Genomic DNA, 15348 nt, shown 5'->3' on the forward strand with positions numbered 1-15348 from the left:
TGAACCTCTTGACTGCTGTGCAAACACAGAATACCACCACCACCACACACCTCACTGCTGCTCTAAGTAATTTTTTATTACATATAAATATATGAAATATAAATACATGATTCTCTTGGTTAAAAAGACTAAGCAGTCTTAAGACACACTAATAAAGAAGCGTTAATTATTATGTGGAACTGCATAATTCCAGAAAGTAAAAGTTAACTCTATGCATGTAAATTTACCCACTGAAGTCAACAGGATGACTACACATGAAGCCATAAACTGTGCAGTTCAAAATTTTCAAAATCTCTCTCTTTTCAGATCAAAATCCATTAGAGGGCCTTTATCTTCAGAGAGGATTCAGGTCATTCCAGACTTTTTTTCCCAGCCTGTGGAGATCGCATCATCAAAAAACCCCAAAGATCTAAACTGAAATAACACTCGGATGTTGTTTAAAAAAAAGAAAAGTTAAAATAATTTTACCTTACTACAGTATAAAAGAAAAATCATATGAATGTGTGGAAGGCTGTCCTGTCACAGTGACTTCAGGACTAGTTATATGTGAAAGACAGCTTCTACAGAAGCACATTTTTTTAAAGCGTCAAGTATTATGCACTGTTTTGCATATTGCAAAGAGCTTTTGCTTTACTATTCCTTTCCCAAATTGAAATAACTGAAAAAAATTAGAGCAGTATAGCTGTCAAATTAATTATAAAGTGTTTATTTTCAGAAATCCTTTTTGTCTTGAATAGAGAGAGGAAACTCAATAAGTTGTGTTCATTAACTAAGCACTCTGCATTACAATTATATAGATGCTGAGTACATACCTGCTTTCTATTAACCTCTCAGTCAGCTCAGGAGTTCACCTGCCAGCACGTAAGATGCTCAGTGACATCAGTTCAGGTATAACTACCTCATTCATCCACTTACACATAGATATTTAAAAACAGCTAGAAGTTACAGATATTTTAAAATAACACAGAACGCACAGGTGTCGCAACAATCATACCCAGGCACATAAGCCATCATGGCATAAGTAACTATTCCAGCCCCACAGTCCTATGGCACTCATCAAAAGATCATGCAGGGCCATTTCACTTTTAAATAACGGATGTAAGTACTCTGTAAAAATTTCTGCTTCCTACAAAAGCATCTATCGGAAGCAGCTGTTGTGGAAAAATCATTGAGCTTCATTGATCAGAATTCCTTTGTATCTCTAACGAAAGTTTCTTTCTGTTTTAACCAGAACAGAAAACACTTGCATAAAAAGGCAAATACAGAAGTGGATTACTAAAAAGGGCACTCTGTGCCTTAATGAGTTACAAACTGCTCCTCTAAAACCTTTTATGACATAAGAATTATCTTTTCTCTCCAAGCAGACTTGCATCTTTTATTATACTTAATGCAGTTCTATCAGTGTACAGAAAGAGATGCTAAGGCTACAGACACAAAAAACCTGCAGCTAACTTAAGGGAATAAAAAGCTGTAACTGTGACACAGCCTCTTGAACTGATAACGTATGCTTATGCTGCATGTTATTCTGGTTCCAAATTAGGATCATTACATTCTGGGGCAGAGAAAGACATAGCAGTTTATCTGTACTGGCTGTCCCAAAGCAGTTATTTTCAATATGCCAGAACAGAGGCAACAGAGAGCTCCTTTTCTATCTGAACATGATGCATGCTGTGACCCAATTATGTATTTAAATTTATCTTGGCTGAGAAGTCATGTTGCCACTCTAAATATAAAAGTATTATTTATAAATAAAAACAAACCTAAGAAGGCTGTTACGTTGTCTGTGCTCTTTGCAGTGTTCACTTCCAGGACAAAGTTGGCATGAGTATTATATCCAAGAAGCTCTGCTACTTTTGCCCTTAGTGGAAGCAACTGCTGAAGAATTTTTGTGTTCTCCTAAAACAGAAAAAAGGCAATTTTGTGAACTCAAACCAGCCAATGCACATTATGAAAAAAATTATCTGAATAACATCTGTAATCATAAAGAATAGCAAATATTTAAAATGAAACACATTAAGACTTACATATATAAAAATATAAGTTTAGCTTGATTCTTGTAATTTTTTGTTGCAGCATTTGATTACAGACAGCTAAAAATCTCATTTTCTAATCAGTCTGGGTCATTATTCTCCCTATTATAGTAAATCTATTTCAAGTAAATTAAAAGATATACAGTTTCCTTTTAAGGTAACAAATAATCGAGTGTTACAAAGAGTTTATTTCCTTTATCAATCATTTAAACATATGAAAGATAACAGGGACACAACTTAGAGGAGGCTTAAATTGCTAGTTCCTGTTGAAGACAGACTGCAAAGACTAACGGTAAAGACAGACCATTAGGCCAACACGCAAAGCTTGTTTACAAGTTTCCTTATTTTGCTCACTCTGACATCAGCAGTCAGAGTAAGGGATAACATTCATCTGAAACACAAAAAAACCAGGCCCTGGCCTAAATGTAGAGCAGGATCCCTGAGAAGCTGAAAGTATAGCTGTGGTGTTCTCAGTTTCTGGAAAAGTGTAATTTCACTGGGAAAAACCTTTTTACAAGGCACGTAGAGAACACCAGGTTTGAAGATGGTCCCACAGCTTTAACAACATATCCCTTTAAATGTGCTAGCTTACACAGTGCTCAGTTCTTGGTGCCACGTTATCTTATCTTGTACTCTTCACATTTCCCAGCACTTAAGTATAAAAGCTCAAAGCTGCTATTGTTCTCTAGCGAATGGTTGCTACAACTGCCTGAATGACACTGCTTCCAGTCTTCCTACCCTTTTCATTATTTTTGTACCTATCTAGGTGTCTGCTCTCATCAGTTTCAAACAAATTATTTGTGAAATGATTTCTCCTCTTTATAAGACATGTTTCCAGCTATTTTTCAGATAATTAAATGACTCTTTTGTTAAATATATATATAATATATATTTTTCACATTTCACCTGAATTTCATAATTAAAATGAGCACTCAGACAACCCCTTTCATTCTGAAGAATCCCACTTCAGAAACTACGTTCAGAAAACCTTTTCTGGGAGGAAAGTGCCAACAAGTAGCTGCAGAACAGACTGTAGGGAAATTTGGCAACAGAACAAGATCCTACTTCTATTAACAGCACCACTGAGACTTTGACACACACACGCATATCATCAGCTTCTAAAGTCTTTTTCTGTAAGAATAAACCGTAAGGAGGAAATGTTAAAGACTGCACTGAGAGGTTTTGATTTAGTAGTGCTAGACAATATAGAGAATTCAAAGCTAGCACCTGAATGGCTTGCTCCATGTTTCCACTCTGTCATTACCCTATGGCAGAACAGTTAATATACAATGTACCTCTTTGCATCTTGTGTTAAAGGCAGATTCCAATTTTCTCCTGGTTTCTGAAATGCAGCACTTCTTCATGACAGGAAAATAGTGGGGATACTTTAAAGTAATTTTATACTCGCCTTCCGCAGTCTTCTCTAAACTCTTAATAAAGTCATCGGGAAGGCCTTCTGTGGAACACAATTTAATAAATGATGTTCACCAGAATTAGCTACCCCCCTCTCATTTTGTGAGAATATTGCATTTGTTTTGCTACAACCCAATTTGACATCAGGAGTCTCCATAGAAAAACAACTCTTCTTTTTACAACTATTTGCCAATACTTTTTCAAATCAAAACCAAGCAAAATGAAAATTGGTAACATTTTACTTGTGAGCAAAAGAGAAATAAATGTAGGGCTAGTAAAATTGAATATGACTTTTAAAATATCTTCTCTAGTGTTATCAAAGAACATTTTATACCATGCCCTCCAGATAATGAATCCCCAAATCCCCTATCCCATGAAATCTTTAAACCAGTATTTAAATGATTGAAGTAGCTTAACTATCTTGTAGGATAGAAAAGTTTTTCATATAATTGTAATGAACAAAATACACACTGGGTTGCCTGATGGCAAAGAATAGACAAAAAGAGGCAGAGAAAAGTAAAGTTATGAAAAAAAAGCAGGCCAGATACGCTAAACTTATGCAAGGCAAACAGTCCAGGAAGCAGCAGTCTATGAAGAACTTATCTCTACAAAGGGTAATTCTAAACTAACTTTGGGGAAGGATTGACAAGGAAATAGAGAAGACTAGAATGCAGCCAGGATGCCATTTTATCTAACCATCACTCAGTGGGCCAAAAAAGATTACTCAAATGAAACTGGAGAGCTGAAGAAATGAAAAAAGCAAGTGTAATACTCACCAAGTTCTTGCTTAGAAAATACAAGAAACGTGTTTTCCTCATTCAGATTTTTGTTAAAATCTATACACAGCTCACTCAATTTTTTCTTCATTGTCTTTATTTCCTAAATCAAACATAAACCGAAGCTTAGTTGAAAAAAAAATTCCAAATGCTTGGCAATTACTAACCTACACATGAATACCATTTCATTTTTTCCAGAAAGGTACTCTCAGGCTCATTTTTACCTTTTTATTTTCTTGTGGTCCTGAGCAATACTGTTGCCAATGAATCCTGGGTGGGGCTATCATTCCAATATCATTTCAAAACATTTCAAAAAATTCAACCCGGAGGGTACTGACCACGTAAAGAACTTCTCTGAATAGCATTCTGTGCCTTCATTTAGTTATTTTCTCATATTTGAAAAGCCTAAATTTAATTATAAAAATATCCACTAAAATCAAAGGGAGTCAAGGGAATAAAAAGCATGCAACCAGTTGAAAAACACTCCTTTGGGATTGTGAAGGTAAGACTAAAGGAAGAGAATAGAGCCATAGTGTAGAAGAGGATTCCAAAACCTTTTCTAAAGCGTTTCACTTCTCTGAAACATTTTCTCATATATTTTACAGCATGTGTCTGCCCCTTACTGTCAAGTTCACATAAACAGTATTTACCAGTAACAACATTACACAAACACAAATTTGGCATAGGCTATCATTATTCAAGATTTTACCTAAATGTAATTCAACTAGTGTCTCCTTACACAGTATTTAAAAGTTCTTCTAGAAGAATCAGTTGCCTTTTTGGAATGTAAATATATATAAGACAGTGGTCCCACTAGCTGAAGGATCATGATGAATGATTATTTTCAGCAAAGGGAAATCTATCCAAGAGTCATAAATCTAGACTGTTACATAACAGGTCAGAATTTAAGGAGAATTATTTCAGCATCTCAAATGCTGAAAACTTTACTTCATGATTTTTGGGAGTGACAAGGGCTTTTATATGCTTGAGCAAATCCTCCCTTCATAGGGCCAAGATTCTCAGTGCTGCCTGAGCTCCCTTGAAGCTACCTCAAGCTTGTTATTCAAAATCACTAGCATCTTTGAAAATCCTGGACTTACTTTACAACATTGACTAATATTTGAAATTAAAATAGCTGTGTCTTTGTAACAGTGACATATACACTTTGAAGTTTGGACTCACAGTTAACATTTTTGCAAGGCCTCTTGGTTAAGAAACCAAGAGGCTCTTGGTTAAGAGGCCTCTTGGTTAGGAATCCAAGGAATCCAGTAATTTAGGCTTCCTCTCTGATCAGAAGATACATCAAACTTCTTCCAGATAGTCTTCCAGATTAAAATAAACCTAAGAGAGGTGATACCTTGTCTATCCACTGAGTACTGTGGGAATCTAACTAATTTAAAAACCTTTAAATGATTGAAGTTTAAAGGATGGATCTGGGACTAAGAACAGACAGTTAAGATTAGAGCAGTAATTAAGCAAGCTCCAAAAGAACGAAGTTCAAATATATGCTTAACAGTTTAGTTACAGAACCATAATTTTGTCCATTCTACAATTTTTTCGCTCTTTACAATCGAAGAACCCATACTTACATTCTGCACTTCTTTAGGAAGATGGAGTCCATTCCTTTTTCCAACTTGAACTGATTTCTCTAGATATCGCTTAGTTTCAGGCTTTACATTTTCAAGATTGCAAGTTTGCTGAAATGACATTAGAGGATAATGAGAATTTTTTTCATAACATGGTATGAGAAACATACCTACCAAAGGAGGGTCTGAGCAGACCTGTTCTTTAGAATAGCAGTATAGAAACAGTGCAGCATCCTGGATTTTAGTGCTTTTAAAAAACAGTTACCCTGCACAATAGTATTCTTTCATTGATGTAGAAAAATTTTAAAGCAATTTTCTTTTACTAGGTATCACAGTCAGAAACGAAAACAGAATCATTTACATGCTGTCATAATGACAAGTCCTTTATGTTTGTAGTACAGTGCCCCTAAACTCTTTCTGTAGCTTTCTTAAAACACTAACTTGCAGAAGTAAGTGCTATAAGGAAACACTCTTTCAGGCTCACTGAAAGTATCAGATGGGATAAAATTCAAGCATATAAATCTTCCTCTTTCAGAACAAATCAGTGACAACAAATAATCAGTATTTCTAAGGCCGGTTGTGCCATTATGAAGATTCTTGAATGACCATTTTCTAAAGCAACTGACATTAAAAGACAAGATACTGGTTGGAACAGATCACTAAAACAATCCTGTGAGAGTCTAACTTATAAAGAAACATCCATTCAAACTGACTAGACCATAACAATTTAATTCAGAAACTTACCATTTTTGTCCTAAATTGAAAATAATGCTCTAAACATTTTAACCTCATCTTCCACCATCATAAAGTGAACATTTAAAAATGGTATTAGTACTTGTTAAAAAAGACATATTTTATTAAAGTTCACCTTAAAGGTTGGAAGCTGTTGGAATCAGCTCTGACTTGTCTTAACAACCTTCTCATCAGCTTACCTACCTACAATTAATTCTTGACTGGCATCTCTGAAAGGTAATGATGTTGAAACATGCAAATTTTATGAAGGAGTTACATAACTGTCAACTAATGACCTGTCAGTGCAAATTACCTCTCCCTTAAACAGAAAGGATGAGCAACAAGAACCCAGTTGTACCCCAGGAGAAAATCAATAACAATAAAAACTCTGAAACAGGTAGTTTCCCAACTCTGATTTAAAAACAATTCCCACAACGACAACACATGAACGATGTCTATTCTGACCAGCGCCCTCACTGATGTGATAAAATCTATTGGTGAAGTGCAGCAAAGGTTCTGACAACAGAATGAATGCGATCGCACAGATTTTCCATAATTTACAACAAAGTCTGATGTAATGTCCAGCCAAAGCAGACTCAGCCTGAGTGAGTACAGAAGTACAATGATGACAACTGATGAAAAATTTATCCTATTTTTTTCTGAAGAAGAAAAACAATTAGATATGTATTTAATACACAGTCTATACTAAAGTGGCTTCTTACCACCTCCTTTTTTGATGAAAGCTGATACACTGCCATTCTGTAGGCTGGGAGCCAAAAGTATCTACAGACAAGAAACACAGGATAAGCTCAATGGAACTGCAACCACTGAAGAGCAAAGCTCAACATACAAGTGACTAAATAATCACACAGGGACTGACCTGCTCTCTCAAAACCTCTCTCTCAAGTGGTCAACTGGAATAGGCACAAGAAAACTGCTCAGGTGCAAATACAATTTGGTAGAGACTGAGGAAAACTAGATACTTCCTATTTTAAACAGTATTTCTGTGATCATAACCACTGGTATTGTCCTGTTCTTCAGCACTGTTCTTCAGTGGCAAGATCTCCTATTACTCTGAAGATACTCTTTGGGAAATTCCCACTGGGTATAGGATAAAAAAATTAGTGGAGATGGGTTTTTAGAATCATGGAAGAATTCAGAATGAGTTTAGCTTTCTTTTTGCTCTTCAAAGAAGATAGTCACAAGTCTTCACTTCTGCTCAACATGCAGTGAGGAAGGGCAGAAGGTCAGAACTGCTAAGCATTAGTACAGTTGTGCACTATACACTTATGCATATACCTGCAGTCTATACACAAGAGTTTTTAAGTCCAGTTAAAAAAGGACTGACAACAATCACTTCACTTTGTGATAAACCAACTTTTCTAAAGCATTAGGCAGATATAACTTGGTTTACTGATAATACCACAGTCAAATGATGAAGAATACATTTTCTTTTTAATATTATCTGTTTGCAGGTAATTTTAAAGATTATTTTTTAAAGCTGGATGATCATACTAGTGTAGGTCAGCACACAGCCGAAGTCGATGATGTATGAGTAGTGTGGTTACATGGTGCACTCTTCACCGTGGTGATAATTTTTTTGCAGCACTGGGCCTCTGCTGTTTTGCTCTCATAAAATGATGTAAAAAGATAGATCTTTCCTTTTGGGAGTAACCTGTCTCCCCCTCAAGCCAAATCTCACATTTTCAACCCTCATTTGTGATAAATGCATAAGATAAGCCATACAGAGTACTTCCCAACACAAAGAAATAATAGGAATGCTCTTATCCTATTCCCTGTGACCTTCAGACTTCCTGTTCTGCTTCTGACAAAAAATACTCCCCAATATTCTGCAGCTTCATAAAGTTCATATGCTACCAAGCACTCAAGTAATGTTGTGATATTGAGTAAAACAGCATTTGATATTTGAAATAATTAGAATTTTGATGTATTGTTTTTCCACTAGACAACTCACAATTCATTCCCCCCCCCCCCCGGCTAAGATTAGTATGATAGGAAAAGTATGATAGGAAAAGCATGACTTCACCATAACAGAGGTGAAAAATGTAGATATTGTCATTGCATTAACATTTTTACTGTGCTAACTGTGCTTCAAGGCTCAGACACAGAAAGGGTCTGAAAAAATGTGAATAATCTGATCTCTAAAGAGACACTTCTTTTACTGAAGTAACAAATAAGGACAGAGGATTGTGAAAAGTCTCACCGAGTTACTTAGGTCTTGTGAGGGATTCCCCCATCCTCATCAGACATATTTGAAAATGAAACTGTCACACTTCCGAAAATCTCTTGGGCCTGAACCCAGTAGAGACTTTAGACGGAAGGAGGAATTCACAAATACTTGTAAGCTCTTACAGCCAGTGAACATTGGCTCCTTCTAGAGCTAAGAAAGAGAAAGAGAGTCTTCTGGAAGAAAGGAGGAGAAAACTAATTTTGTGTTCTTCATCCTCCTCTTGATTACTATGCATCTCTGCATAAACTTTACAAGGCAGCAATAGCAAGTAGCTTCTCATCTTAACAGTAGCCTTTGGGAAGCTTATCTCCATCACGGACATGCTCAAGGCAAGGACAGTCACATTCAAGAGGACTAGTCAGGACTTTAAGGATAAGCAACTGTATAAACTCTCACAGGCAGAGGAACTAAGCACACTCTGCAGTCATCCTGTGTCTGTTCAGGATGCTCTGCGCCGTTCGCTGTTCCTCTGATGAACAACAACGGCACCAGAAGGGCTACTTGTGAGTATATAACTACACCTGAAATTTTGGAACTTCACAGAATTTTCAAGCGGTCATGGTTGATGATTTTAAATACCATTTATATTTGGTTTTGAACAACTATGCTACCCCATTCCACGAGGAAATCTTGAGGCAGAATAAGAAAAGAAACCTATTTAGAATATCAGGAGGAAAAACCACAGCAGCTGTTTACATCAGGCGGCGTTGCCCGAGGGCATGTGGGTGGAGAGGATTGGCAGCATTCTTAAACATGCCTCTGCTAGCCGCCATGTGCAGACACTAGGAGTAAGAAAATTGAAAATGATAGTTTCACTACCAAATTCACCTTTATTCAAAATTTCAGACCCCAAAGTAAAAGTTTCCTGAAGAATAAGATCTGGAATATATTCAATAACAAACCTAAGTGGCATTTTCCCCTCAATGTGTTGGGAAAATAAAAAAACCACATTATTTCCACATTTTTTAAACTAAATACAAATATGTCACACATTTTCCATCATGAACTGTTCTTAAATAAAGCAGAATCCAAGAAGAATCATAAACAGTTAATAACTTTTATAAGTTTAGTCCTGGATAAAGGGAGCAAAAACATTCAAGAAGTCACTGAGAGCTAGGAGATTTAGTCATCAGGTAGTGGATTATCTCCATTATAAATAAGCTCGGAGCATGAGGGGCTTCATTCTCTCCATTGTATTTCAATCTGCCCCCCCGTAGGATCGCAAAACTGAACTCATGTATCTCAACTGTTATATCCTTGACAAGGCTACAAGAAAAACTGATTTAATCAAAATGTTTTACTGGTTTGTTTAAAATGATAAAATGATTTCAACAGAACATTTCTGTTTGTGGAGGAGCTTTCTTCATCTGCTCCTGGCACCTGACATTTCAACTATGAGTTTCTAACAGGAGAAGATGAATTGGCAAGAATTTTGTATTGTGATCTGGAAATAGCAAGACTCGCTCAGTCTTGCACTGTTGGCAATTTCACATCTGCCTTCCTACAGCAAAAAGTGTTACTACTTTCTTAGCTATTATGAAGTTGGTGAATGCTCAGATCTTAGTGCAGGTCGTATCTCTGGAAAGCTAAGACTAAAACATGCCTGCATACTGCAGTTAAGCCAAAAAAAAGATATCTAAAAAAATTAAATGAAGATTTAAGTAACAACTGTAATTGTTATAAAAGACAGATATTGCTGCAAAGGAAAATGAAGTAGAAAAGCATTAAATAAAAAAATAAAAAAAGGTTAATACAAAGTAATACTGCAATTGGTTTTCACTACTAGAACTACTTTCACTACCAGTACTATTAGAAATTTCTGTAAGTTAAAAAACAGATAGATACGCAGATATTACAGTTTAGCCCTAAATGTATCTGGGTGCATTATACTGAGAGTGGGAAAAATCGCAGCAAATAATAAATGCATATCAAAATTTAATTAATAGCAACAGATTAGGGGGGAAAAAAAAAACTCAACATAAGGCACTATCTGTCAACACACATCAAAAGGTCCTCAAAATGAGACTGTGAAATACCTACATGTACATGTAAACAACAATATTGAGTGAGAGGAAAACACTTGAAAATGCACCTAGAAAACATCACAATAGAAGATAATGGTGTTGAAAGGTTCTTTAATATGATATTGCAAATGTAACTCTGGTTCCCAGTCAACACTGCAAAAAGCACAATGACTCCAAGAAAAAGTGCTCCAATGTATTATTAGCACCACAAGAAGTTTAAAAGTAGGTGAGATGGAAGGAAAGACTCAAGTTTGGAGCATGGACAAATGCAGGTACTTCAGGTGTTCACATTAAATAGCTTCCTGGTACTATTTTTAAATTACCCTTCTGAAAAATTATAATTAAATGTTACTAGATGCATTTGGGAAAAACAAAAACAAAAACAAAATCCCAAAAAACATTCTTCCTCTTTGAGCAACAAAATAAACAGCACAGGTGAAGAATACAAGATCCATGCAGGTGCTCAGTTAGAAGAGAAACTACACAACAAAAATGCAAAGGGATAGAAATTGTTCAAACAGTAAACATATCTTTCAATTTAGTTTTAGTATTATTTTGAGGCTTAAGCAACATATAAGAAGGAGAATACAATGTGGCTGTCTTATAAGTAGCAGATCAGAACAGAAGACTGTGGAGATCACTTCCAGTTGTATGTTATTAGCAATAACTTTTAAAATTTAAAAAATTTTAAATTCTCAACAGCTTCAGAGATAAAGCATAACCTTGGATTCAAATTCAAAAGCAGCATAAGCCAATCTAAACAGAGATTGCTATATTGCCCCTTTCTTTCCTTCCCTACTTGGTGATGCTCTGGGCAAACCAGTTCAGGAAGTTTAGCCAGCAGAAAACAATTCACTTTATTTTTCCTACTGGGTTTCCTTCTGCTGGTCTAGCTTCCTGAATCAGCTCACTGGAAAATTAAACAAATGTCAAAGCTATTGCAATAGAGAGAGAAGGAAACACACGCCTAGAGATGGGAGGCAAACAGCAGGAACACCAGGCTAGAGCAGCTTAAGTTTCTGAGGAACCGCAGTCCCAGCTTGGATAGCTGTGTCCCACTGGAAAGATTTGACTGGCACAGGAACAGGTGAAGCAAACACAGTGATGGGTGTTTTGAAAAGCATAGCACATACTAACTTCTTTAGATAAATTTTTTTCACTGCTGGAATTTTATCTACGTTTCCACAAGTTATGAACAGCAATGTCATTGTGATTTACCTGCAAATAAACAATCTTCTGAAATACATCTTCTCTCATGCTCATCTCCACATCAAAATTAGAAAGTTTTTTATCAGCTTCTGTGCTTGCTAAGCGCACCTCTTTGTCAGGTGAGACGTGCTGTGGAAAATCCAACATGCTTCTTTCCACTGTTTAAATAAAAAGCAATGACACTTTAAGGATAAGGAACTTGTACTTACAAATGAACTGTTCTATTAATATTAATAGAAACCATAAGAAACAAGTACCCAAAGCAACCTGAAGCTTCAGATCAGACCTGAAGCTAAGGAAGTGATTACAGGTAAAGCAAAAATGAATGGGTAAAGGGATAAAACTGCATATCATTATAACAAATATTTTACAGAAACCATCCATTACCAAAGTCTAATTGTCTCATCCTTGCAACACTTCTAGGAAGTCAACTGAAATGTATATAAACGTGATCTATGATTTTTGAAAGATGAACCATTTGTAAGCAGAGAAGACTGATATTGTTTCACAGCTGGCACAGATGCTTCCCTTTCAGTATTTAAACTGAAAAGCTCTGAATCTTTCAAATGTGCCCATCTGTCCTGAAATTATTTTTACATTGGCATGACAAAACACTGTCAAAGCCCCTCTCTTTCCTTATTTATTTATGGGGAAACAATAAGGCAACCGCAAAGGATGCTGTCTATGTATTTTGAACTTCTAGAGGTCAGAAGCTGAGTAAGACTATTGTTTTTAAATGTACGTCTGAGATGAGATGAATCCTTATTTTGCAAAGGTATATTGCACCTCTAAGACACTGAATAGAGGTGCTAAAATAAAAATGAATTGCCATGATGAGCTGAATTAACTTATTTCAAGCCAATTATAATTTAACTTTTTCCCTCTCAAAAAAAAAAAGAAAAGAAATTTAGAGTAACAATAATCCTAGGGTGAAGTTGTAAAGCATTGTAATTTTAGGTAACCTATGTTTGTTTGTTTTTTAAAAAAGCAAACACTGAGATCTTCTCAGATATTCCCTTTAGAAACCTATAGAATGCAAGCATGGGCATACAGTTCTTCCTGAAGTCTGCAGGAAACTTCTTTTTTTCCTCCTGTCAGCAAGCCAAGATGGTTCAAATTGATGAAGTGAGTTTTGGCAGCTTTCAAGTGAAATGTAAGGTCTTTTGTCATCTGTGTCTTTTCTGATAATGAAATCCAGTTACTGGGGTGGCACTCTCACTTTCATGCACATGTGAAAGGGCCACGCAGGACTTAAATTTGAGATTCTAATGGAAGTCCACTGTTGTGGTAATATGTTCTTATCACATACCATGGGGTGTTTCAGAGTTAAGTAATGCTAATTTCACATACAGCTTTAAAGATTAGCATTAAAAGATTAGATATGACCTACTATTGCAATGGCATGTAGAGAAGAAAGCACACTTGGAAGATGTAATCTTGATGGTTATACTGAGAAGTTGATAGCCACTATTTTCTGAATCAAAGAGATTTTCTTTTTAATTTAAAGCAGAAAGTTTTTTACTTTGGTGAAAAGGCTTGCAAATAATTGTACCAAATACACTGGTACAATGAAAACTGAATCTGAGAGGAAGCTGCTTGGATGAAGATTATTCAGTCTTCCTGCCAGCAACAACTCCAGTCAATTCACTAGATGTGCCCAAACTGTAATTCTAAGGAATGTGAATGCCACAAACTAATATTACAGTACAATCATTTGTGCTGCAGGCTGCTCTTTTTTCAAGGTGAAGACTCAGCGCTTGAAGCCAAGGTGCCTGCTTTCAGCACTTCTGTTGCCACTGTGGATTTTTGAAAGGTTTAAGAGAACCTGACATTTTGTTAGGGACACTACTTTTTTGGGAGCCATATAGTATGACAGGTTTTTTTTCCAAACAAAGGCACCACAATCACATTTTATGTTTCTATTTCACCTGACTGACAAAAGTTAACTGAATGACCTGTGTTCAGCCATTAAACTCCATTTACATGCTGGCATGTCCTAATAATTCATTCAGAACAATCTAGACATGAGTACCTTTCCCTAGTTTCTTCAGGTACTTGCAAGCCATAATAAAATAGTGAGCAGGTAAAGAATGCTTTTAAAAAAGAGCATACAAAAATTCCTCCATACTCATCCATGACCTTTTCTCCCTTAAGAGTTTACCAAACTTTCCATTATTCAATTTGACTTGCTTCTCTCAGTCAGGTTCTACAGTGTCTGAAGAAATGTACTTAACAGAGTTGAATGTATTACATGTACCACAGACACTGTAGTCTATGCAGTTGCACATTGTCCCCTAGTGGTTGTACACAGTTGGAAAAGAAAATACAACTCTGTAGAGCTTCACATGCAAAAAGAAAACAGGTGCCCAGTGCAGTTCTCTGGATGTGTCAAGATCAACAAAACGGTTTTACTAATCCTAAATTTTGCCTCTACAACAACGTAGCAGAATTTCATGTATGATGAAATTACATACTGTTGAGACGCTCAGAAAAATGACAATGACTGGAGGACCCTTATGAAACCTCTACATCTTCTACACAGGAGCAGCATGGATCAGAATCAGAAGAGATAAAAATTGTTCCTCAATGTTTTTTCATGGGTGGACAAAATGTGCTAAGTAAAGAATCACATAAAAGGTACACTGACCTGCATATTCCACTTCTATATCTGTCAAAGCCTGCACAGTATTCTCATGCGTTACTTCTTCAGTATTAAGCATCCCAACAGTGTCATATACGTGCTTTGTCTTCCTGATCAGTTCTTCTGTTCTTGTTGTAATTTGCTCTGGTGACAGGTCCCATCTCAAAAGGTTTTGGTGTGATGTGATATAGGAAGAGGCTTTGAGCTGGCTAGTAATTTCGGCTCCTAACGTCATCCTCAATATAAGCTGTGGCCCAAAAGCCCTGAAAGTATAAAAATGAATTTTGCATACTGAGATTCTAGTTCAAAAAGATAGTTTATAATAAATTAAAAACAGGCAACAGACAATAATTAAAGGATATTTTTAAAAGCAAGATGAAAGTCCTTTTTAGAGCCACCATTTGGCCAGCAGGACTATACACAGCTTTTACCCTTATCAAATAAATCTCATTTTAAAATAAATCCAAGGTTTGTCTTCCACCTATTCCATTCAGAGGATAACCAACTACCACTAATACATTTGCAGACAAAAGAGAAAATCATAATGATAATTACTGAAGCGCTACAAAAACAGAGAGTACTTTGCATTTTTGAAATAAAGAATAAAATCCACACAGTAATTTGCAGATTATAAAGACTAAGAACTGCAAACAATATATGCACAAGAAAAAAAAAATAGTTTGCTA

General features: G+C 36.0%; 1 protein-coding gene across 2 annotated transcripts in view; it reads right to left on the reverse strand.

Annotated features, from left to right (window-relative positions):
* NLN (neurolysin) overlaps window positions 1-15348 on the reverse strand; it is a 43747-nt gene that overhangs the window by 15153 nt on the left and 13246 nt on the right. For both annotated transcript variants that reach the window (XM_067315870.1, XM_067315872.1), the window contains exons 2-7: window positions 14669-14925; window positions 12031-12179; window positions 5809-5916; window positions 4220-4322; window positions 3326-3486; window positions 1761-1896 (exon numbers count right to left, since the gene is read on the reverse strand). In XM_067315870.1, the coding sequence (XP_067171971.1) occupies window positions 1761-1896; window positions 3326-3486; window positions 4220-4322; window positions 5809-5916; window positions 12031-12179; window positions 14669-14925 (914 nt within the window). The remainder of the gene's footprint in view (window positions 1-1760; window positions 1897-3325; window positions 3487-4219; window positions 4323-5808; window positions 5917-12030; window positions 12180-14668; window positions 14926-15348) is intronic.

The sequence above is a fragment of the Apteryx mantelli genome, chromosome Z, assembly GCF_036417845.1.
Source record: "Apteryx mantelli isolate bAptMan1 chromosome Z, bAptMan1.hap1, whole genome shotgun sequence".
NCBI lineage: Eukaryota > Metazoa > Chordata > Aves > Apterygiformes > Apterygidae > Apteryx > Apteryx mantelli.